Raw genomic sequence first — 22,523 nt, 5'->3', positions numbered from 1 at the left:
GGGCCTTCCCTTAGGGGAAAACAAACAGACGCGAAAACAGGAAACTCACCCAGTGCTAATCTCTTCTTACAAGTATAGACTTCCCTCTAATAAAGACTTCTCCTCAGTTTCTGCCTGCTTTTGGTTGCTTTCCTGTGTCTTTAGATGTTTCATAATTTTTTTTCTTTTCCTGGAGTTTATAATTGTTATTTGCAGAGGAGTTGTTCTGATAGGAGCTACTTCTCCATTATCTAAAGCTGGAATAGGGTTTTAACATTAGCATGGAGATGTTAGCTACATCCAGAGCAGTAGGGAAGTTTCTGGTGTAGTCCCTGACATCCCAGGAATGCTCATCCCGTCTCAACCCTAGTATAAAAAACTCTAATCCAGGTTATTCAAGACCAGTGTAGATAATAGCCCAGTTCTAGGTGCTTTTAAAGCAAACCAGACTAAACTCTGGGACATAGACCAAAGCTTAGCTTAGAAGGTTAATGTGACCATTCAGGAATCTCTGCTTCCATCCCCCACTATAAATCTATATATAGACTTAAGGTAAGAAAAAATTCTAGGCATGAACAGTGAACCAAATCTTTCTTGAACTTCAGTTTTGCCACTTTCAAATATTTCAGCACTCTACTGAGCAGGATTTAGAAGCTTTCGCTTTTCCCATCTGAACTATTTTTCTTTTTTAATGTGAATAAGTGGAACTTCTTGCCAATTTTGCCAGGTTGGCATGATTCGGGACCCAGCCTTCCTATTTGGGATGTCAAATTTAGCCCCTTCATTGTGTTTCTTTTATCCAAACTTCGTGACCACGCTCTAATCTTGCTCCAGTTTTCTTTGTAATCCTCATCATCTCCTCATAATGGTGAAATTAATGGGCAAAAAACTTGCATTTGAGGGTTTTTTCCGGTCTCCTGTTTTCCTTCTTCTTGCCAGAAATCATGCTTCATCATTGGCCATTTATAACTCATAGATATAACATGTAAGATAAGTGCGTAAGTCTACATTATATCTACAATATGATGAGACTAAATATTTTATTTAATTAGCAAAAATGTGTGAAAAACTATATCCCACATCCTCATTGCCCCAATAGTTCTGCGTTCTTTTATAGTTCAACACAGCTATTTGAGACAGCGATCCAGACAAAGTTTCTGGGACATAAGCCAGGTTTTCAGCCTTAGCTTGTTCATTATATTCCTTAATAATACTTTGAAGACTATTTAGTTGAACCAAAAGAAGAATGTGCTATGATATAAGCAAAGCAAATAGAATGTTTTAATAAGACAATTTTACTTTGTTTTTCACCCTCATAAAATTCTGTTCTATTTTTCAGTTAATACATCAATTCCCAATGTCACAGAAGTAAAGGAGAACATGACGTTTGGATCAACTTTAGTCACCAACCCAAAGGGAGGGTTTCTGGTAAGAAAGCAAAGAGTAATGATAGTTAATGAACCAAGAATGCTATCATTGTAAGTCTGTATAAAATCCGTTATGTAATTTTTAATCTTACGGTTTTTAATTTTTTTAAAAGGCATGTGGGCCCTTATATGCCTACAGATGTGGCCATTTGCATTACACAACTGGAATCTGTTCTGACGTCAGCCCCACATTTCAAGTCGTGAACTCCATTGCTCCTGTACGAGGTACAGATTTTATGCAATGTTCTTGCATGTTTGAAAAGTATAAGCAATGAATGAGACATATGTATACACAGGAGCATACCAAAAAGCTTGAAGTATTTTCTCAGCTACCAGCATGACCAATTTAGGTAAATGTTTGCTTTGCCAATATATAACCAAACCTCACTGCTATTTTTGGAATTGATATTAGTGTAAATCACCTTTACAGAGTCATATTTAAACATCATAGCTAAAGCTGTCATATTGTTTTTATTTAAAGGGTGAATCTCTTTGAGGAAATTAACCTCGTTTGAAATACAACAGAATGAGAACTGTTGTGTAGAATTGATATTGAGAAAATTTCCAAAGACATTTAATGTGAATTAAAATTAAGTGGAGATAAGTTTTACTTGATAGGAACCCCAAGCCCATTGTTATTGAATGCAATGAGTATTTATCACCTGTACTTTTTCTAAAACTATTTTTTCTGATTATAAAAGCAATGCATCTACTTTGTAGAACATCAGTTAATCTTTTAAACTGAGCTTCTTTCAGCCAAGAAAACACTTCATATACGTCTAAAAGGATAGACGCCAAATTTGCACATCTGACTCGTTTTATTGCAGAATGCAGCTCTCAGCTGGACATAGTCATCGTGCTGGATGGTTCCAACAGTATTTACCCCTGGAAAAGTGTGACAGATTTTTTGAATGATCTTCTTGAAAGAATGGATATTGGTCCTAAACAAACACAGGTAGGTGATTCTGTGTGTTTTGGTTTCTACTGTCCTAAAGATAGACATGCATAGATTTTTAATAACAAAATATTCTGAAAATCAATTAATCAATAAAGCTAAAATTCAGGATGAATTTTATATTCCATATTCTTGTTCTTATTCCTGATGAAAGGGATATTACTGGCAGGTCATGTTATTTTCTAAACAGAAAATGTTAGGAAAGCTGCCATTTTCAATGCTCTTGGAAAATATCCCCTTTAGATCTCTGTCAAATCATAATTGAATTCTTAATTATAAAATAAGCATAGCCACCTTTGGGAATTTCAGAGCAGAATTTCAGAATTTGTAGAAACCAGTCTGACATCCCAAAGAACACATCACATTATAATCTCCTTTCTCATATTATACAAATAAATTAAGAATTGATCACAGGATATTGTTCAATATCTGTTTTTTCCCTATATTTAATAATTTCTTTCCTTAAGCGAAAAGCAATTGCTCCACGCTTTAGCTGCAGTAAATCAAATGGTTTTTTTTTTGCATTTTCTCCCCATGAGTATCTGTTTACAAACACATCTCCTTTATTGCCACTAAATGAAGTGAAACTTCTCATGTGACTCTTCCACTTTAGACACTGAGTTTGAATTTAATTAATCTGATGCTTTTTAAAACTTATATGGATTAAAATATAAAGGAGACACAACAGATAACAGACAAATTAAATGTCAGAGTGAGGTCAGTGCCTCAAGGGCAGGAATGAGCAGTAGAATCAGAGTCAATTGGTTGTTCCATGGTTAGGGGATGATAGGAGAGCGCAGGAGAATTTAGAAGTGCACGTGCAGTCCAGTATTCTTTCTTTTTCTCTCTGAGAGCTCTACTTTGGAGAAGTTTCTGAGGCACTGAAAAAGCAGTCTGACCACATCAGTGTCTGTCATTCCCACATTAAAACTGGGACATAAATATACATGCATATGTGTATATATATGTGTGTGTGTGTGTGTATCTGTGTACGTGCATGTATAAATAATATATATTATAAATTTTCCCAATAGGATGGTAATTGGAGATTGCAAATTAGACTCAAACCTCAAAGTGAAATGTCATATGGCTGTTTTCCAGGGCTGAACAGGTCTCTTTAGAGAGCTGGGTGAAGGGTAAGGCTGTGTATATCCTACTGGACAACAGAGAACTTCTTGAAATCAGTGCAAAATTATCACGAGAAAATGGACTCTTACACATCACAAAATGTAACTTTCCCTGGACGCAAATTTCTCATCTGTAATTGATCTTCCCAAGTGAATTACTAGAGGTTTGGAGAAGATACTGTATCTCCTCTTGCTACAGACAAAACTCTCTCCCTTCCTCATTTCCTCTCTTTCCCTATCCTTTCTCTTCTTAGTCAATAAGATTTCATAGAGCCATATTAAAGCAGGAAGGAATCTTAGAGGTCATTTAGCCCCAAATCTCAATTCATGTAGGGGAGACGAACGGCTAAGTGACTGTTCAAGGTGCCTTGCTTGTTGACAGCAGATCAGATCATACAGCTCTCCAGCTGCAGTCTGGCATTCTTTCCTTTCTGAGAGCTCTACTTCTGGACAAGTTTTAGACTGGGCCCATCTGATGTCCCTGTATAGTAGGTCTCTAATGCTTTCAATGTCATGTTGACTGTCCCCATCCTCTACACTGACATACCCAGAATCCACAGCTCCCCTCTCCCTTGCCACTTTCCCTATGATGTGCTTTCTTCCCTTCCACCTCTTTAGGCCACTTTATTTCACCTTCTTATCCAGTCCTCTCTTTCCAAAGTTAATTCTATTCTTGGAATATTTTTTAATTTCTAATATTTTTAATCGTCTGAATATTTGATTTTACTTTTAAATTCATTTATCTATTTTACTTTAAAAAATAATTTGTTTGTACCTGTTGGTGGGAATTAGTGCAGCTGTGACAAGTTTGAAGTTGCTCCAGAACTTCAAGAAGAAAATTTACAAGGCTACTTAGAATAATCATCATGGCTTCAGTGGGGCTCTGTGCCAGGGACTCAGTTTTGTAAAGAAATAGAGAACCATCAATTGCTTATATGCACAACCCATTCTGCTGCAATTTTGGTATTGCTAACTGTAGAACGATAATTAATTTTACATTTCTGTAGTGAGAGTCCTGATAGAGGAGCTATTCCTCCTAACCACCAGAGGAATTCTAGCCTGCCAGGGTGAGCTTTGTGGACTTGTATGTCTTTCTCGGAGGGAACAATGACTCTATTCAGAGGAACGGGGCCCAGCCCTTGGGATCCAGACGCTACCAGTGAACGGGAGGGAGACGAACTTACTCTGAGGCAGAAGAGTCAAGTCACATTTCCTCAGTTCTAGGACCCCACTCCACAGAGAGGAAGATTTCAGAATGCAACTCTGGGCACTGAGTTGTTTGTAGTATCCGCTGACTTCACCCTAAGAACCTGCTCCCTAAAGAGAGAGGAGCTGCTTAAATTGCTGAAATTTTATGTCACATTTTCAACTTTTGCTGGTATCATTCATTGTGAAGCTTGGCTATCCTCATTCATCCTGATATTCAGATGTTTTTCCTGAGGGTTTGCTGTGTATCAGGCTCTGTGCTAGGGCCTGGATAACTGTGGAGAATAAGACAGACACGGCCACTGGCTTCACAGATCTTCTGTATGATGTGGTGTTTCTCCAGCTGTGGCTCACGGAATTCCTGCTTCTGAGTCCCCGAGGTGCTGCGACTGTACCCCAGACGTTCAGAAGCAGAGTCTCTGAGAGCAGGCCTTTACAGCCTGCGTGTTAAGTAAGCAATCCACGTAATTCTTAAACAGGTTGAAATCTGAGAAACGCTGGACTAATGCATTGTTATATTGATGTGTGTGTTTGTGTGTGTGTGTGTGTGTTTGCTGCATCCTCTAGATGACAGGCACCTCAACAGTAAAGACTTTATATCATCTTCTATTCTTGTCAGTGGCCAGCCCAGTGCTGTGCTGTGACATAGCAGGCTCTCCATGAGCACTTGTTGAAAAAAACGTATCTATCATAATGAATGCATTTTGTATTATCTCTGATGGGCAGGCATTTAATGAGACTTTTTTTCTGTCACTGGCATTTTAATATTCTTTTAAGTAAGCCTTAATAGGGGGAGGAGAGATGATTCCGACTGTAAATAAACTTTGCTGGTTTGTCTTCTTGGTTTCGTTTTAATTTAGGTTGAACCATATGAAATTGTTGCTATTTGATCAGGGTTTTTTTTTTTGACCTACAAATACAGCAATTTCGTATACAACCTAAATTAAAATATAGGACTTTTTTTAACAGACATTTTAAAACTAAAAATAAGTCATAAGCCACTTCTCTCTCCATCCAAGGAGAGTAGAAGAACTTCATCCTAAATAAGTTTTAAAGGGATGACCGGCCAAAAAATTTATATTCTGATTGTACCTCCTGAGATCTTGTTTGTTATATTGAGTACAGTTACACACTGGGTGCAATAGGTGAAGATTGAATATGATGGCCTCTTCTCTACAATCATGGACTTGTCATTTAGTAATTGCAAGTATTGAAAGGTGGTCTCAAAGATATGAACCATTCCTGGAAGTAATTGTCACCTCCACAAAGAAAAAAGGAAAAGAAAGAAGCAAGGAAGATAAATAAAAAAGTTTGCCTTAAAGTTTCCATATGGCACTTAGTAAACGTTAGTGGAATGCAATGCAAATAACAAAAACATTGACTCTAAATAGTCAATTTTTCTTCCGTGTTTCTGTGTGGTCCCGTTAACACTTTTGCAAACATAGTCAAGGAATATTTGCAAACCAATTTTTTACCCAAGACAGAGTAAGGGCTGTAAAATTGCCTTCTAAAAAAACCACCGATAAAAACAAACCTGAAATACTCTGAGCTTGCTGTAAAAGATATGATGGTATAAACATGATGCAGTTCTTATTGATCCTCAATACCTAAATATAACATTGCTTTGAATAACAAATGAGAATGATATAAATATGCCAAATACGAGTGCATTACCCTAAATAAAACCAGTAAATTGTGAGGCTTGATATAAAAGTGAAATATACTAATGGAACAATGTTTAGATTGTTCCCATCAAGAATGTAGCATAACATTAAACCAGGCAAAACGAAAGAGAGAAATTAATTTTTAGGAATATTATTTATCTTTCTTTTTACTGCGCATTTTATGGCCCTTTCCCAAGAAACCTTACCGATGACTGATTCATTGTTTTGAGGGCTGAAAAGAAGCCTGACTGAGCTATGCAGCCACAGGCTTGTCAGTCAGGCTACAGTTTCTGAAAGTGGTGTTGTGAATGAGGTGACTCTTCTTGCTTGCTTGTCTCCTGGTCTCTGTTCTCCCAACCTCCATCCATCACTCACCTGACTTATCTTTCCAAGGTAAAGTTCAGATCATGGCGTTTCCCTGGATAAAAATCTCCTATCACTGCCTGCTGAGTGACATCCAAGCTCTCCAGTGGACTATAAGGCTTTTGTCGCCTGGCACTAGTCATTCCCGCTGCCTCCTGCCTCCCTCGTGCCCACCTCTCTTCTTGCCCTGCAGCCGCTCCTCACCCAGGCTTTCCCTGAACACATTGTTCGGTGCTCACGTGATTCCCCCTGCCTGGAATGCCTTTCTCCTCCGCAGGCTCTAGGCGCTAGGTGAACTTCTTAGGACTCAGTTCAAGTGTCACTTTCTCCATCATTTTCTATGATTATTTCACCCGCCCTTCCCAAGAAAAATTCCTTCCTCTCCTGTATACTTGTAGCATTTGCGCATCCTTCACTTATTGCTCTCATCACTCAGGAACATCACTTTTTGTCTCGTGTGTCTGTCTCTCCTGGTGTTCTGTGAATTCCATGATGACAGCATTGTGCCTTAATCTTTTTATTTATGAAATACAGTCCAGAGTTTTATGTGTTGCCTAGCACACAAGAGGCAAGTCATTTATGTTGGGAAAATGTAATTCCTGAAGCTTTTCATTTCCTCTTGTGTTAAAAATCATTATTGTAAGTGACCACCTTCTCTCATTCTACTTCACGAAATCGTTGAGCTAGAAGGCACTGCTCGTGGGGGACCCCTGGACAGCCCTTTACATTGTGTTTCAGGCTTTTTTTGCAGGTGATCACTCATGGAACCCCATTCACCTCCAATCCTGATTTCGCCCATAGTCTTCTCCCTTATCCGCAAAACTTTAACATCTCCTATCCTTGCATTTTTGAGCATGGATCAATTTCATTGTAGTATCTTCCATCAAGCAAGAGGCCAGCTAAAGACACTCTTTTCCTAGAACCCATATCTATCATCTATCAACTTTATGTTTTTAAGGACTCAGTTCATCTACCTGTGAACCAGTCCCATTTACGTCCCTCTCTGCAGTGACAAAAAGTTAAGGCTCGTTTCAGTTAACGTAGCCTCCGCGTGGTTTGCGCTGACAGTTAACTTGGACTGCAGCCTGAATTCTCACCACCTCAGGCTCCGACTGCATTGCATGGAAAACAGGTTGTAGGGCAGGGCTTAGGTACCACAGTTTGGTAAAAGGAAATAGAAGTTGGCCAGACACAAATCCTGAGCACTTGTCAGGTTAAGCAATTGTGCATCTAATGGAAACATAGAAAATTTCATTGTTTTCCCCTGTCGTTACTCCCCTAAAGAAGCTCTTAACTTGATAATGTTACTTGTTGAATAAAAGCCCAGAAACTTAGCTAGTGCTGGGCCTTAACATTTTGGAGCTGGTGTTATAACTCTGCCTTAACAATGCAAGGTAATTATATAATTCTAAATGAGGAAATAATTCCATTCCTTCATAACTCTTTGACTTAATACACTTGATAGCTATTTAAACATGTTTCTTTCTTAAACTCTCTTGTCATTCTCTTGTGACACTAAATTTCATGAGAGCAAAATCAGTAAGGCCCTCCTTTCAGCAACTTTTAACAGTGGCATTCTTTTCATATTCCTCCCATTCACTTTCCTACTCTTTTTTCTCTGCTCCCAAAAGAAGTGAAGCCATTGGGCCATTAATTCATTTTAATTCAGCAGATACTTATTGGTCAAGTATTATGCTAGGTGTCATGGGCAATATAAAAGAACACTAAAACTTTATCCCTAATCCCAAAAAACTTCCAACTTAGAAATGAGGTAAAATCTTATATTTGGATAACTGCAATGCATGATAATGTGTCATAAATATAAGAGGTGCGAATGAAGCAGAACAATGAATTAATCTTTACAGGTAAGTAACTCTCAATATTGTAAAGCAATGGTTTCCAAACTATGTCGTTTGAGGTGCTACGTTCCTCACAAAAAACATTCTCTTGAATAAGAATGAAATACATATATCAAGCCTTACAATTCGTGATTCACAATGCATGTTTTCATATTAAAACTCTGAGAACACTTCCAGAGGAATTTGCTTATGAGTCAGAGTGGAGCAATTTGGGGACAGGAGTGAGAGAAAGCCTTGTTCTTTTGCACCATTTGAAATTTGCGACTTTTTAAATTTACTCTAAATAGCAGAGGAAGAAAGAGGGACAGACAGACAGATGGAGACAGAAAGAGATTAGAGAGAAGAGGGTCCTGCTGTAAAGATACATGGTTAACTTTGTGTTACCTGTTGTTTCCCAGATGGCTTGACCATGGAACTCTTTTTCAAATCATATCTGGTGACATACAAAAGGATGCTAGGATTCTGTGGCAAAAGCCTAAGGGAACATTAGTTTGGGGCTTAGCTGAAGAAGGATTGTAAATCTTATGTTTAAATGGAGAGTTCAAATAAGTGTTACAAACCTCTTGTTCATGTGAGAGTCCTCAGCTAGTTCTGTGCCTGATTTATGCCATAGCCTGAATCAGCTCAGTTCTCTTTGGCCTTAGATTGAAATTACATACCTATGGTCTTTTGTTCTCCTTAATCAAGTTCAAACTGCATCTCCCAGGAGGTGAATGCATCCCTTCCAGTTGTCTCTGAAAAGCAACTGTCCCTTCTGCTTGTGACTTGTCCCTTCTTTATAAGAGTCTCTCGCTGTTACCTTCATCCACTCTTTCACTGATGCCAGAAGCTCCTCTCTTTCCATTCTCCCTTAAAAAAGCCCACAGCTAACTCCCTTGCTTCTTTTAGCTGCCATCCCTGCATACTTTTTTCCATTTAGCAAAAATACCTGGAATCCCTCGTGTCCATTATTCCTCCCCAGGTCCCTACTGAACTTCCACTCTCTGGTTTTTCTACCATTCCAATGCATTTGGCTGCTTCAAGTCAGACAGGATGATTATTGGTTGTTTTTCTTTTTGTCAATTTCTAGAATAATTTAAATTCCTTATCACCCTGGACATATTTCCCGAGCTCAAGACTGCTTTGCTTTCTCTCATTCTACTTCCATAACCTGTTGTCTGTTCTTTACCTGAGTATCTCATTCAGGAAGCTGGGTCCTCCTTCCTCCACGAGGCCTTTCCATGTGAGGCCATAAATATGCTTGTGATTCTCTCTCTTCCTGCCTCCTCACCGTGTGTATTGAGCACTTGACTCACTTTTTATCTGGTTATTTAATTCTCCTACTTATTTGATTCTGTTATATCTGCATATATTCACATTATGCTAGTATGAACCCGCCTTAAATTATAAACTAAGCTGGGATGGAAACTATTTCTATTGAACTGGGTCTCAGCAAAGCATTACGTATGTATGTGATTTGACTATTTTCCTGTGATGAAAGCTAATAAATGGCACCCTTTTCTGAAAAAAGACACAGCAGACCTTGTTCTGTCTGGGTCCTGAGGAAATAAGAGGCCCGTATCAGCCGGGAACCTACCCTGACTGTCATTTCCCTGAGATCTGAGTCCCCACTGCTCACTCTTCTCATTTCCCACACTTCTTTGTATCTCTCTTTTTCTGCTTATCGTTATTTCCCTGCTATTTCAGTTTTCTACTTGCTCATGTGAAATGTTACAGTCATCTACTAAGAATGTTTAAGGGTCAACTGTGAGCAAAGCAAAGCAGTGGTAAGGGATAAGAGAATACCAAAAGCTATGACACAGTCCATGCTCTTTCCCCCGCTTGCCTTCTTAGAACTTACAATGTGGTTAGGGAGATGGAGCATGCAAACAAAATGCTGGGGAAGAATGAAGTACTCACAGGAGCAGGACAGACAAGTTTGCTTCAGAGCTCGGAGAAGGGGAAGTTCAGTATGAGCTATATTGATGACAAGCTGGGGAAAGTTTTGCAGAGAAAGCGAAGCTTGAATTGGATCTTACAGAAGGGGTAGAATTTAGCTTAGTTGGAAAGATCAGGAAGGGCATTTGTTTGGAGTAGAATGCATAATGGTAAGTCTTGAAGATGAGAAAGAAGAGAATGTAGGACCAGGCTGTTGAGTGACTGATGGTCAGGGGAGGAAAACCAAGTTTTAACCTGTAGGCTTAGTATTTCAAGGAGCAGCTTGAAGTTTTACCTGTTTTCTACTTTAAGTAGAATAAAAATTCCCTTTTAAAGTATATTTCAGAGTCATTGATATAGGCAATGGAGAGTTATTGGAGGTTTTTGAACAAGGAAGTTATGTGATAAAAGCAGGATTTCAAGACAGTTAGTCTAGCATTAATATGTAGAAGGATTTGAGGAGAGTGGAAATGGAAGGAAGGAGATCAGCAGTGGAGAGACCGACCATTGCCATGGCCCAGGTTCAAGGCCATGAGGTCTGGCCAGGACCAAAGAAGAAATGCAGACACATAGACAATAGCTGCCTTAGGTCCAGTTCCCCAGAAACAAACCCTGAGAGAAGGAGTCAAGTGAGAGGGATTTACCAAGGGAGAGCTTCCAAGAGGAAATAGGAAGGGATTGGGGGAACAAAAAGAGGAGCCACAGAGGACACACAAGGGGGTGATTTCAGGTGAAGTCTAGGCCTCAGCCTGGTGTGGAAGGGGAGCTCCAAATTGTGTCAGGGCTTGGGTGCACTCAGGCTTCACCTGTGGAGCAGTGCAATGGCTGAGGAGGGAGAAAAAACTCCCAGCCACTTCTGGCTCTTTAACCCTTTGGGACAAAGCAGCTCTAGCAGTCCAAGGGCAGTCCTCTGACGAGAATCGCAGGTGGAGTTGCTAGGAGCAAAGTAAAAGAAAAGGTGAGAGAACGGCAGTTGTAAGTTCTCTATCTTCACGTTTACAAAGAATAAGCTTATGGAAATGAGATATATGTTAGGTAGGTAGGTAAGTAGAGAGAGAGAGAAGATATAAAGCACTGATCTCTGACTCACAAGGATTTAAACATGTTCTGCTCTTCCTGGTGTGAAGATAATTTATCCAGATAATCTAATAGTTCCTAGTAGGTTCAATATGTAAAGTGTGCTATAAATGTGAAATGTTATGGCACTAAGCAGCTTTGTTTTGTTAGCATGACTTCCACCTCTTCTCTCCATGTGTAAGTGAGATACTCTCTTTTTCCTGAGAAGTTAACAGTTTATGACTAGAATTTGATTGAAGTCAATAAAATGGAGCAAAGTGTATTCATTAGTAAAACGTAGTAGGACTGTCGGGCAGTGCTGTGTACAACCACATTTGAGATGCATGGTCATAACTTTAAAGTGAGACCAGTCCACAGGTTGTTTGATTTTTGTCTAGCCACATTCCATGTCACAGAAGCAGCCACTAGAAGGAGATATTTGGACCTAACCAGAGTTGGAAGTTAGCCAAGTGAGTTAATGGAGGGAAAAAAAGGTTAAGGGAGTTAAATGTTTGCCAGTAAATGATTATGGTGATGGACCATGAAGTCCAGGCTAGATACAAAAAAAAAAAAAAACAAAGATGTATGAATTAATTGGAAGTGTTGATGTGGTCAGTGAATTGATGAATTAGATATACCAGGTAAATGAGCTGAAGGTAATGGTCAGAGAGAAGATCACTTGAAATTGACATTGAAGTGCTGCAATTTTCCAGGTGACAAGGTCAAGGATAAGACCTTGGGAGTAGAAGACATAGGTGGCCTAGAGGAAAAGGTTACGAAGCCGAGGCCGTGAAAGAAGTAAGAGAGGAGGGTGTTCAACAGATTCATCCAAGTAATAAAATGTCCAAGAATAATGTCAGGGGTGACAGTCTTCAGAGTGCTTTAGCCTCCTGCTTAATCAAATAAAAACAAAGAGAAATAAAAACAAAACCAACTCTGTAAGATGTCCTGAATGGATGAGCACTTAACTTCCAGAGCAGCATTTATTCACCTTGGTACTCTAAATTAGGCCTAATGATTATCTAAGTAACAAAACCATTTTACTCTTATTTGCACCGAACATTTATATGCACAAAGACAAGGTCAAACCTACATGGTTTCCCTTCATAATTATTCAGTGTCTCCATGAATTACTAATTAAAAGCTATCAGGGTCATTGAGAAGATAAATTTAAATCTATGCAGAGAGTAATAGATAACTGTCCATAACATGTAATTATAAGTCAAGGAAATAACCTGAATTGGAGTCATGGGTGTGTCCTCAGCCATTTTGTTATTTCTGTGTGTAGTTAGTTGGTTGTATCCTACCTTATTTCCAAAGGGGCTTCTGGTCATCTTTATTCCAATTATAATAGCACATGGTCTTGAGACAGATGCTGATGGATGGATGGGGTGAAAGATATATTCATGGAAGAGCAGGGCTAACCTCAACGTGGACTGAGCAGACTGCTTGTTCATTCAGCTTATGATGCGACTTATCTTACGCTTGTGTATATTCTCTAGTTATTTCTTGTTTATCCTACACCTGACTAAGCAAGCCTAAGGAGAGATGCCTATGTTCTATTTCCTTCTTTAAATATGATCTGTTTGTCTGTTTGATCATATTCTCTAGTGTCTCTTAGTTAGCTAGCTAGCTAATGGAATTCATTGAGTAGTCATGAAATGAGGCAGCACTTACAGAAGCTAGCAAGGGCAGGTGATTGGAGAATTGGGGGGTGGTGTTTGGGGGTGAGGGAGGTGCATTTTTATCAAGAGGAAGTAGAGTGATAGAAAGAGCCCTAGAATAAGGGATACATGTCTTAGACTAGGCTCCCTTCTCCCCCTTCGCTATGGGGAGTAAGGTTTTTAAACTCAGTTTCCTCATTTATAAAATGTGATATTAATTTCCATGACTATAATTTGAATAAATTAGGAAAGAAAGTTCTTTAAAAAGCAGTAAAGATAAGGATCGTATTCTTATTTAGGAATAACAGCATAATTACTCCAAGATGTCTAGGGTACTCTGGCAGGTAGTTCAAAGATGATCAAGATTATTCTAAAGTGGAGATTCTCTTGTCTTTTTCTACAAATGCCAGAGTATCCTTTTGGTTTCCAAAAAGACCTAGCTGTGGAAATGTATCAATAAATCAGACATACAATTAAGCCTAAAGATTTCTGATAATGGTAATGTCAGCAGGGGAGGCTAGAAGGTAGATGCTGATCCTTTGTGCCACTTGGAAATAGGATCAGACTTGGAAATAGGATTAGCTGTAAAGCAGCACCAGAGGCATCTTTACCAATGGGCAAACCAGGCAACTGCCTTGGAAAGAAGGCAGCCTGTCTCAAATTACCTCCAATACCCCAGAAATGAAGTGCCCAGAATTCCTACATTAAAAAGATATTCCTGAGGCCAGCCCAGTGGTGTAGTGGTTAAGTTCGTGTGCTCTGCTTTGGCGGCCCGGGGTTTGCAGGTTTGGATCCCGGGCATGGACCTATATACTGCTCATTAGGCCATGCTGTGGCAGCGACCCACTTATAAAATAGAGGAAGACTGGCACAGATGTTAGCTCAGAGCCAGTCTTCCTCACCAAAAATAAATTAATTAATTAATTAATTAAATTAAATAAATAAATAAATAAAAGAAAAAAAGACCTTCTTTTTGGGTGAAGAATTCTCTGAGTCCCTAATTTTGAGCTAGGAAGGTCAGACAAACAGTTATCTTCAGTTACAGTTCTTGATGTAGATTAGTTTATAGGTTTGCATAAACCTCTAAAGAAGGGCACAGAAAAAGAAAAAGTGGGCATCTCTGTAGGGGAGGAATATAGAGTGAGGGAAATTGAATCTGGGGGCTGCTTTATCTTCCATTTCGTTTTACTTCATGGTAGCTCTGCAGTTAGCTGCCTGCATGATTCAGTCTGTGGAACACGGTGAAAGGAGGAAAGCAGTAAGAGAGAGAAGACAGAGAACAAGAAAAGGGGTGGTGGGGAGAAGGGCTGATTTGGGAGAAATAAAGCCACCACTGAGCTACAGAGAGCATGAAGCACAGCGCATCCCTGCTTATTCGTCCAGCCTCCGCCTGCTCCACTCTCGCCTCATAGCCTGGGCCAGGCTCACTGACATTCTTCCTGTTCTTAGGGCAGCCCTCCCTCTTTCCCATCTCAGCTTCTTCATGTACACACTTCCTTTTGTGTGGACCAATCCTCCCTCTCAGACACCATCCAGGATCGGCCTCCGCCCTCCTAGGACCTATCCTTTAAGTCTCCACTTAAATATCTCTTCTGAAAGGCCTTCGCTGAGCCCCCTTGTTAAATTAGGGCCCTACGTTGTGCTTGCTAGTGACAGCTTTTCCATTAAAGCCCTTTTCACAGTTTGCAATTGACTGCGTCCTTGAATAATCATGTGTTTAATCTCTCTCTCCCCATAGTTTAGAAGTTTCATGAAGGCAGGGACCATGTCAGTGTGTTTCACATTCTACCCCCCAAGGCCATCAGAGTCATTCAGTAAAAACTGTTGAAAAGATAAACCAATCATTTGAGACGTTTAATAACAGCATTTTCATTTTTGTTCTTTAGGCTATGAATATGCACAGAGTGGCAACGATTGCTGTCAAAGTAGAAAGATTTGGATTCTGGTAGATTTTTAAACTCATGTGAAAGACTAAAATGTATTACATCTGATCTATGTGTTTAAAGTGAAGAAAAGTGAAACAGGGAATATGCTAGATGGATAACTCACAGTGGCTTGGTATTTCAGGTTGGAATTGTACAGTATGGAGAAAACGTAACCCATGAGTTCAACCTCAATAAGTACTCGTCGACAGAAGAGGTGCTTGTTGCAGCGAATAAAATAGTCCAGAGAGGAGGCCGCCAGACCATGACAGCCCTTGGGATAGACACAGCAAGGTACATGGGTAAAAAATAAACGCAAGTAAAAGACTGCAAAATAATTGATAGCCATCTGGCCCTTTGGAGTATTCATTGAACATTTACCTTAGCAATACTTAAAACTATCCTGTTTAAAATTAGATTCACCTGAGTAACTAATAGTTACAGGATCAAGTTTTTTCTGTATTACAATCTCACCACTCTTCTTATCTTTCCTCTTATTCCAAAGGTTTAATTGATGGAGAATCAGTCCAAAAAAGTCACTGTAGTCTACCACAGCATGTTCTTGGGTGCTAAACATATCAGTGAATATCATTTCCCTTTATTTTTTGTTTTCAGTTTCTAGTTGTCTCAATTTTTATAAAAAATGGATAACTATGAGTCCACTTCTGCTCAATATGTATTCATATCCTCATATGTCTTTACTTTTACAGTACCTGACTTAGGGTTATTGAAGTTCCCAAATGAGACTTTTTAAGAGGCCAAATTAAATCTTGTCTTATTTGAAATCATTTTCAGTGCAGAGATTGAAAGAAGTGGAAAGGATTTCATCCTTTGTAATGCTCTCTCTCTCTTCCTTACTTTCTCCAGATTCCCTCTGCTGTTCCCCCCCTCCCTCCTCCTTTCTGCAGTTTCCTTCATGGAGAGCACATGGTCCACTTCTGACTCACTCTCTAAGAACCTACAGAACTGTCCTTTTCTTACAAAGTAGAACATTTCTTTTCTGTATTTTCTCTGATCTCATTCAGCTCTTATCCCTTGCTGTTTCTCCCCTTAGTCACCATGAAAGCTAGTAAGTTTCTGAACAAAAACTAAACAATATGAAAATCACAACAAATCTAATAAGCAGTTTGACTGATGTTAAGGGTTCTTCTGTTAAATGCCTCCAACTTCTGGATTCTCACCTGATTTTGAAGAGCTAATTACCCATGCTCTGCCTGCCTGCGAAGCTCAGTGTTTCAAGGGGGTTAAAATAGTTAATATGGATACTCCAAAGAATGGGTTGGATATTCAAAAATTTAAAATTTCATGTGCAGCTTCAGATTCGTAAATGTTAGAAAAGCATGTGGTTCTAGTTATACAAGGTCCAAGAGAAAATAACCACAAACAGTTGGGTGATTATATGTTTACCTGCCCGTCGGATCACCAATTTACATGCACAAAAAGCCCATGTGTTTAGGTGTACTGAATGCACCCTCCTAAATAATTGAGTAAATGTGACTGCACTTTCAAAGTAAGTCAGAGTGTTCTTTGAAAGCTCCAAGCCCGTAGGGAGCTGTGTATTTTCCAAAGACAACCATTTAAGAATGAATATTCAACTTTGAAAACTAACTGAAGAAATATTCTGGCTGCTTTGGCTCCTGCATAAATACCACTCGAAATACCATTTCCCTATATGGTTTCTGCCTACTTGTTTCCCAAAGTCTCTAGTTGTAGGACACAGACTTTACTGAGTTTTGTGTATGTATAAAACTCTGTAACGATATTACTAAGTAGCCTTCTTGTACGCTAGTTTTTCATGTTTAAGCATATTTTTAATTGCTCTGTATTCCTTTCAGGGAGGGCCAGTTGCAAACAATATTTTTAATTTTTTTGAATCCTTTACTTTCATTTTCAGTGTCTCCCAGTTCAAAATATTTTTTGTGTCCCCTTTGTCCTATCCCAAATTTCCTTTCTTTTCAGTAGGTTCACTGTGTTTAATCATGAGGCCTGGATCCTCCTGTCCCAAAGAGATTCTCCTTGGATATTTTAATGTTTAAAAGCATGCAGGGAGATGGATCCTTAATTCAAAGAAAGGACTTTGGATGGTGGTATTTGGAGTCAAGGGCAATTTGCTGAGGAAGATATTTGGAGCAGAAAGAGTGTACTCAGGATTTCTGCCAGTGGCAGAAATGTAATGTATTCTCACATTATATAAACCCAGCCCTGGTTTCAGAGCCAGCAGATTTTCTTTAAGAAAGGTCTTTTGATCATCTTCTTCGGCTGATATTCATTTAGTTATGGCCTTGATCTTGGAGAGAATTAGGAAGTTTTGGTGATCCTCTAAGGAATTAAAACTGTAAAAAGTATTGACTCTCATACAATATCCATGTTTGGACTTCACTGAAAGACTAGCCTTTAACATCTGTTTTCACCTTTGTGCATATAAAGACATCAGAAAATCTATGTGTATAGTGTAGAGGGCAGAGAAACACAGTTACGCAGTGATCATTTTTTTTAAATAGCTTATTTTTTTCTTTTGAAAATTTTAAGAAAAATAGAAAAAATAGTACAATAAAATCCTGTGTATGCACCAAACAGTTGTTAGCATCCTGTCACGTTTGCTTTAAGTCCTTTTAAAGAAAAAATAATCACAGATAAAATCCCTTTGCCCCCGTCACCAGGATCCCCTTTCCCTGCTCACAGAATACCCACAATTGCCCATTGACTGTGCATCTACAGTAAAACTAATGTGTCTTGTGCAAACAGTTTAGAAGGTTAGTCTGAGAGAGATATTTCTGTGGCGTGTCCCAGACTGCAGCTGTTTGCCCTCATGAGCAAAGTAAAATATTGACGTGGGTCATTCAGTACAATGATTGCTATACTTTATATCAAAATCTAAAAAATATGACATCCTTTCATCGTTTCAGTCCTAAATAAAATGTGCTCTTCTCTTTCAAGACTCTGGAGAGGAAAATGAATTGAGTTACAGAAGGTAATAGAGAAGGGGAAAGTGTGCCTCTGTGTGTGTGTGTGTGTGTGTGTGTGTGTAGAATACACAAAACAAACAAAAATTGTCAATTTCTCCTATCGTCCGTCTCTTTCCATAAATCCTTGTTGAATTAAATCACAATTCCTTTCTTTGCAATCAGGTTATAGCATTTTTCCTTCTCTCTATGCCACCTCCTCCCATCCCACCCCCTCAGCTGTGTCCTAAAACCTAGTTCAGACCAAAGCTTTTGCAGCTACTCCAACCCCTTCCTGTCCCCCGTAGCCCGGCTCTGTCCCTCACTCAGACCACCCCATCTGCAGTCCTTTATCCCGATGTCTGATTTTTCTCGTACCCAGAGCACTCTCAAGGCACACAAATATCGTTTTCTCCCATCTGCCGTCCTCAACTCAGAGGATTTCCTATCTGTTTCTATGAATTTCAGAGTAGGTGTGGGGAAGTGAGGACTAACACAAAAGCTTCTGCCAAAAGCAGAAGAGGCCCATCAAGCAAGAGAAGGAGTGTTTACAGAGGAAGGAGTGGCTGGGAGAATATCGAACATCTGACCTTCTCTGAATCTGATGTCCGCTTCCAGTCACACCCTCCCTTTGAAGTTTCCAAAGAATGAAATACTTCTGCCTTTTGTATATGGGATAAGTGGTGACTAACAAAATGGTGACCTCTCCGTCATCTGGAATAAATCTAAACCTATTACAAATAATGACCATCATGCCTCCCAGCTTGAACAATGGGCGTCAATGTTGATCTTGGAGGGGAAGCCCTGGGTACCTCGAGTTGTCAGTGTTTGCCTTCAGTTCATCACTTTGCCTGACCATGGAGCGGTGTTTTATTTGCTTCTCTTTTCATCTGTAATCATTTCAGAAAGGAGGCTTTCACTGAAGCCCGGGGCGCCCGACACGGGGTAAAGAAAGTCATGGTGATTGTGACTGATGGAGAGTCCCATGACAACCATCAACTGAATCAGGTCATCCAAGACTGTGAGAAACAAAATATTCAGCGGTTTTCCATTGCTGTAAGTACATGCCTAGAGGTGGTGTTCATCCTATGGCGTGAAGAGAAGAGCTGTGTGCATATCATGGTTATTTTATGAAAGTTACACAAACAAGGTTGAAAAGGAGAAAATTCTCCATTTGGAGGTAAATCTATGGGAGGAGGATTGGGTCTTGCCCCTTTTGTGTCCTCAGGAAGGGAGAATGAGAGAAAGAAAGGGACGGAAATAGGGAGGGAAAAAGGGGAGAAGAAAAGGAGGAGGAGAAAGGAGGGAGGGGGAAAAAGATGCAGGGATGGAGAGAAGAAAGAAGGAAGAGAGGGAGGGAGGAAACTGAAGACGTGCTAGATAATAAATAAAGCTTGCTAATTGCCTGCTAATTAATAATTCATCCCACAGTTTTGGAGGGTGGAAAATCAGGACATGACTTTTATGATAATCTACTAAAAGTCAACAATGGTATTTCCACACCTACAGCTCAAATATTTGGAAAGAAGCAAAAGGCACCTAAATTTTTGTCTACCTTGGACAGTCTACCCTGGGACTTAGGAGAAAAGCCCCGTGCTACTGCAAGACCTTCTTACTGGTTCCGAAGTTCTGGGTGCTCTTCTGTACATGCCACCTCTGGGCATTACTAGTGAAACAGGGAGGAATTGGGAGATAGCTGCCATTCTCTGTGCAGAGCCATTTCCTCTCTACTTCATTTCCCCAAACTGCACCACCAAAGGGAAGCAGCTAGCAGCTCGAAACTTATCTTCTCTCTGTAACTGCGTTTAAGCTGGACAAGAAAGGCAGAAAGATCAGAGAAGAAGAAATTTCCTTTGGTTCCAAGGAAAAACCCAGCCTACTCTGGATGATACAGCAAATATTACATATAAAGTCCTTTGTGCTCTTTGTGAGCAAATCTATATCAATACAAAGCAATCCATTATGTTTTTTAAAAAAGATTGGCACCTGAACTAACAACTGTTGCCAATCTTCTTTTTTTTTATTATTATTTTTCTAATTCTTCTCCCCAAAGCCCCCTAGTACATAGTTGTGTATTTTGGTTGTGAGTGCCTCTGGTTGTGCTATGTGGGACGCTGCCTCAGCATGGCCTGATGAGCAGTGCCATGTCTGCACCCAGGATCCAAACTGGTGAAACCCTGGGCCGCCAAAGCAGGGACCGCACAAACTCAACCACTCAGCCATGGGGCCGGCCCCAAAGCAATCCATTATTAATGACATTGTCTCTCAAATGCAAAAAGAAAAAGAGAGAGAGAAAGAAAGAGACACTGTCTGAATGCTTTAGAGCTCTTATTAGTGATTTTTTTCTAAATCAACTCTAATAGTTCTGTGAAATCAGTTGACTCAATTTTCATGGTGCCACCCTGTGAAGAGAGATGTTCAGAAAAAGAGACATAAAAATTCCACCTTTCAAACATGGAAAATAATTTAAATGACCACTTCTATAGCACTCTGTAACCTACCGTGGTTTTTTATACCCGTGTCCTACATGCCTTTCTTTCTCCCTCCTGGCATCAGAAAGAGAGGAGCGTGGCTTTCTTTTGTGTGTGTGTGTGTGAGGAAGATTGACCCTGACTTAACATCCATTGCCAATCTTCCTCCTTTTGCAGAGGAAGATTGTCCCTGAGCTAACATCTGTGTCCATCTTCCTCTATTTAGTATATGCGATGCCACCACAGCATGGCTTGGTGAGTGGTGCATAGGTCTGCACCCAGGATCTGAACCTGCGAACCCTAGGCCACCTAAGTGGAGTATGCGAACTTAACCACTATGCCACGGGCCAGCCCCAGGAGGGCAGCTTTCATTTTCCCTGGTGTATGAATGAGGAAACCAAGGTACAGCGGGCCACATGGCTGTAGACCACATAGCCAAGTCTCCAGACTACCCCCTTGACTCACATGACCCACTGCCGTGGGCTTTTCTTTCTCGGGGTCCATTTTCTCTTTCCTGCTGCCACAAATCTCTGGATGGTGCAGCAGGGCCATCCTCACCTGCATCCTCACCTGTTTCCACTCACTCCCCCAGGCTCCTGAAAGGCACCACAGTCTTCTCCATCTCACCCCTCCTTTGTACCAGAGAAAAAAAAAAACACCAGCTCAGAGATACTAAGCATGTACCATTATATGTCATAACCTTAAACAACAAAGGACTCATGGACGCTTTCCAAAAGTGAGAAGTAGAAGAGTGTGGGTGAGGAAGAGTAGAGGAGATTACATTTTGAAGCCAGAAAGAGCTTTGTTCAAATTCTGCCTTTGCCATGTGCTGGCTCTGTGACAGTGGATAAGTTACCTAATACTCTGAGCTTAAGCATCTTCATCTATTCAATAGGGTAATGTTGTTTCTCTCTCTTTCTCTCTCTCAGATAAAGAATCAATGAGATAATGACTGTGAAAACATCTAACACAATGGCAGGCTAGGCAATCAATAAACATTTTTCTTAAGGATCTTTGTCTCAAGGAGTTTGAAATAATAAAATCGTAGTGTTTTAGAGCTAGAAGGAATCTTTGAGATAAAGTGTGCCCTGCTTTGCTCAGAAAGCTTCAGAGCTTCCCCATAGACTGTAAAAGCTATTCTCAGGTTCTGAACCTTAGCAACTGCGCACAGCCTTCCTTTCTGCCCCTTTCACTCAATTCCGTAGCATATGCCTTTAGCCTGGGGGGGAGGGGAGTCTGCTTAATATAAATGTATTTTTAATAAGTCAGGGAATAACACTTTCGGAAATCTAAGAGTTCAACCAAAACTGTCTTTCCATAAAATCCATTTTATTTATAGTAAGAAATAACAGATATTACCCACAATCATTTTTCAGCAATCAGTGAGATTTCCTTCTTTCTTTTCGAAAGTATGAACAGTGAAAGACACCTCACCCCACTGTAGAAAGGGAAGAAAAAGAGGGATTTCTCCCTGATGAAATTCCAGAACACACAACTGATTCACTGCTTCCCAGGGGCAAGGTGACTGTACTTACGTTACAACCAAGACGACTAGGTTATGAACAGTGATAACTTCCCACCGCAACCTTCTCTTTTTCATGTGGGGTACAAGATGTAAGAAAAAATTAAAACATCTCACTATTTCTCTCTTTCCTCTTGTCATTTCTATAAATTATCTTTTGCCAATTGTTATTCAATCTATTATTACATCTCCTGTTACTATAACTATTTTATTCTCTTCTTTGGTTGAGAATAATTCCTCATGACCCAGCCTTCACTCAGAGATACTGTCTACAGCTAGAGTCTGTGGCTGGTGTCTTCCCTATGCAAAGCCAGTGCATGCCCAGTTTGTCCCAGACAACTAGGTATCAGAGGTGCTATCATTTGTTCCACTTGCCCCCAGAGGATATAGTCTAGCATTCCAGGTACCAGACATACAGGCCGTGAGCTGAATTAACCATCAGCAGCATT

The 22,523-nt window shown here is 39.9% G+C and overlaps 1 protein-coding gene and 1 long non-coding RNA gene across 5 annotated transcripts in view; one reads left to right on the top strand and one right to left on the bottom strand.

Moving 5' to 3' along the window:
* The window catches only part of ITGA1 (integrin subunit alpha 1), a 148,065-nt gene that overhangs the window by 64,703 nt on the left and 60,839 nt on the right, over nucleotides 1-22,523 (top strand). For all 4 annotated transcript variants that reach the window (XM_070586895.1, XM_070586894.1, XM_008530872.2 and 1 more), the window contains exons 4-8: nucleotides 1,319-1,407; nucleotides 1,520-1,631; nucleotides 2,234-2,361; nucleotides 15,285-15,433; nucleotides 18,987-19,137. In XM_070586895.1, coding sequence (XP_070442996.1) covers nucleotides 1,319-1,407; nucleotides 1,520-1,631; nucleotides 2,234-2,361; nucleotides 15,285-15,433; nucleotides 18,987-19,137 — 629 coding nt within the window. The remainder of the gene's footprint in view (nucleotides 1-1,318; nucleotides 1,408-1,519; nucleotides 1,632-2,233; nucleotides 2,362-15,284; nucleotides 15,434-18,986; nucleotides 19,138-22,523) is intronic.
* LOC139077820 (uncharacterized) lies at nucleotides 1,519-6,829 on the bottom strand. Its single transcript, XR_011530340.1, has 2 exons — nucleotides 6,734-6,829; nucleotides 1,519-4,805 (listed from the first exon to the last, which is right to left on the bottom strand). It is a non-coding gene; the product is annotated as an uncharacterized lncRNA (long non-coding RNA).

This window comes from Equus przewalskii, chromosome 20, assembly GCF_037783145.1.
Source record: "Equus przewalskii isolate Varuska chromosome 20, EquPr2, whole genome shotgun sequence".
Classification (NCBI taxonomy): domain Eukaryota; kingdom Metazoa; phylum Chordata; class Mammalia; order Perissodactyla; family Equidae; genus Equus; species Equus przewalskii.
This window is presented reverse-complemented; position numbering and strand designations above follow the sequence as displayed.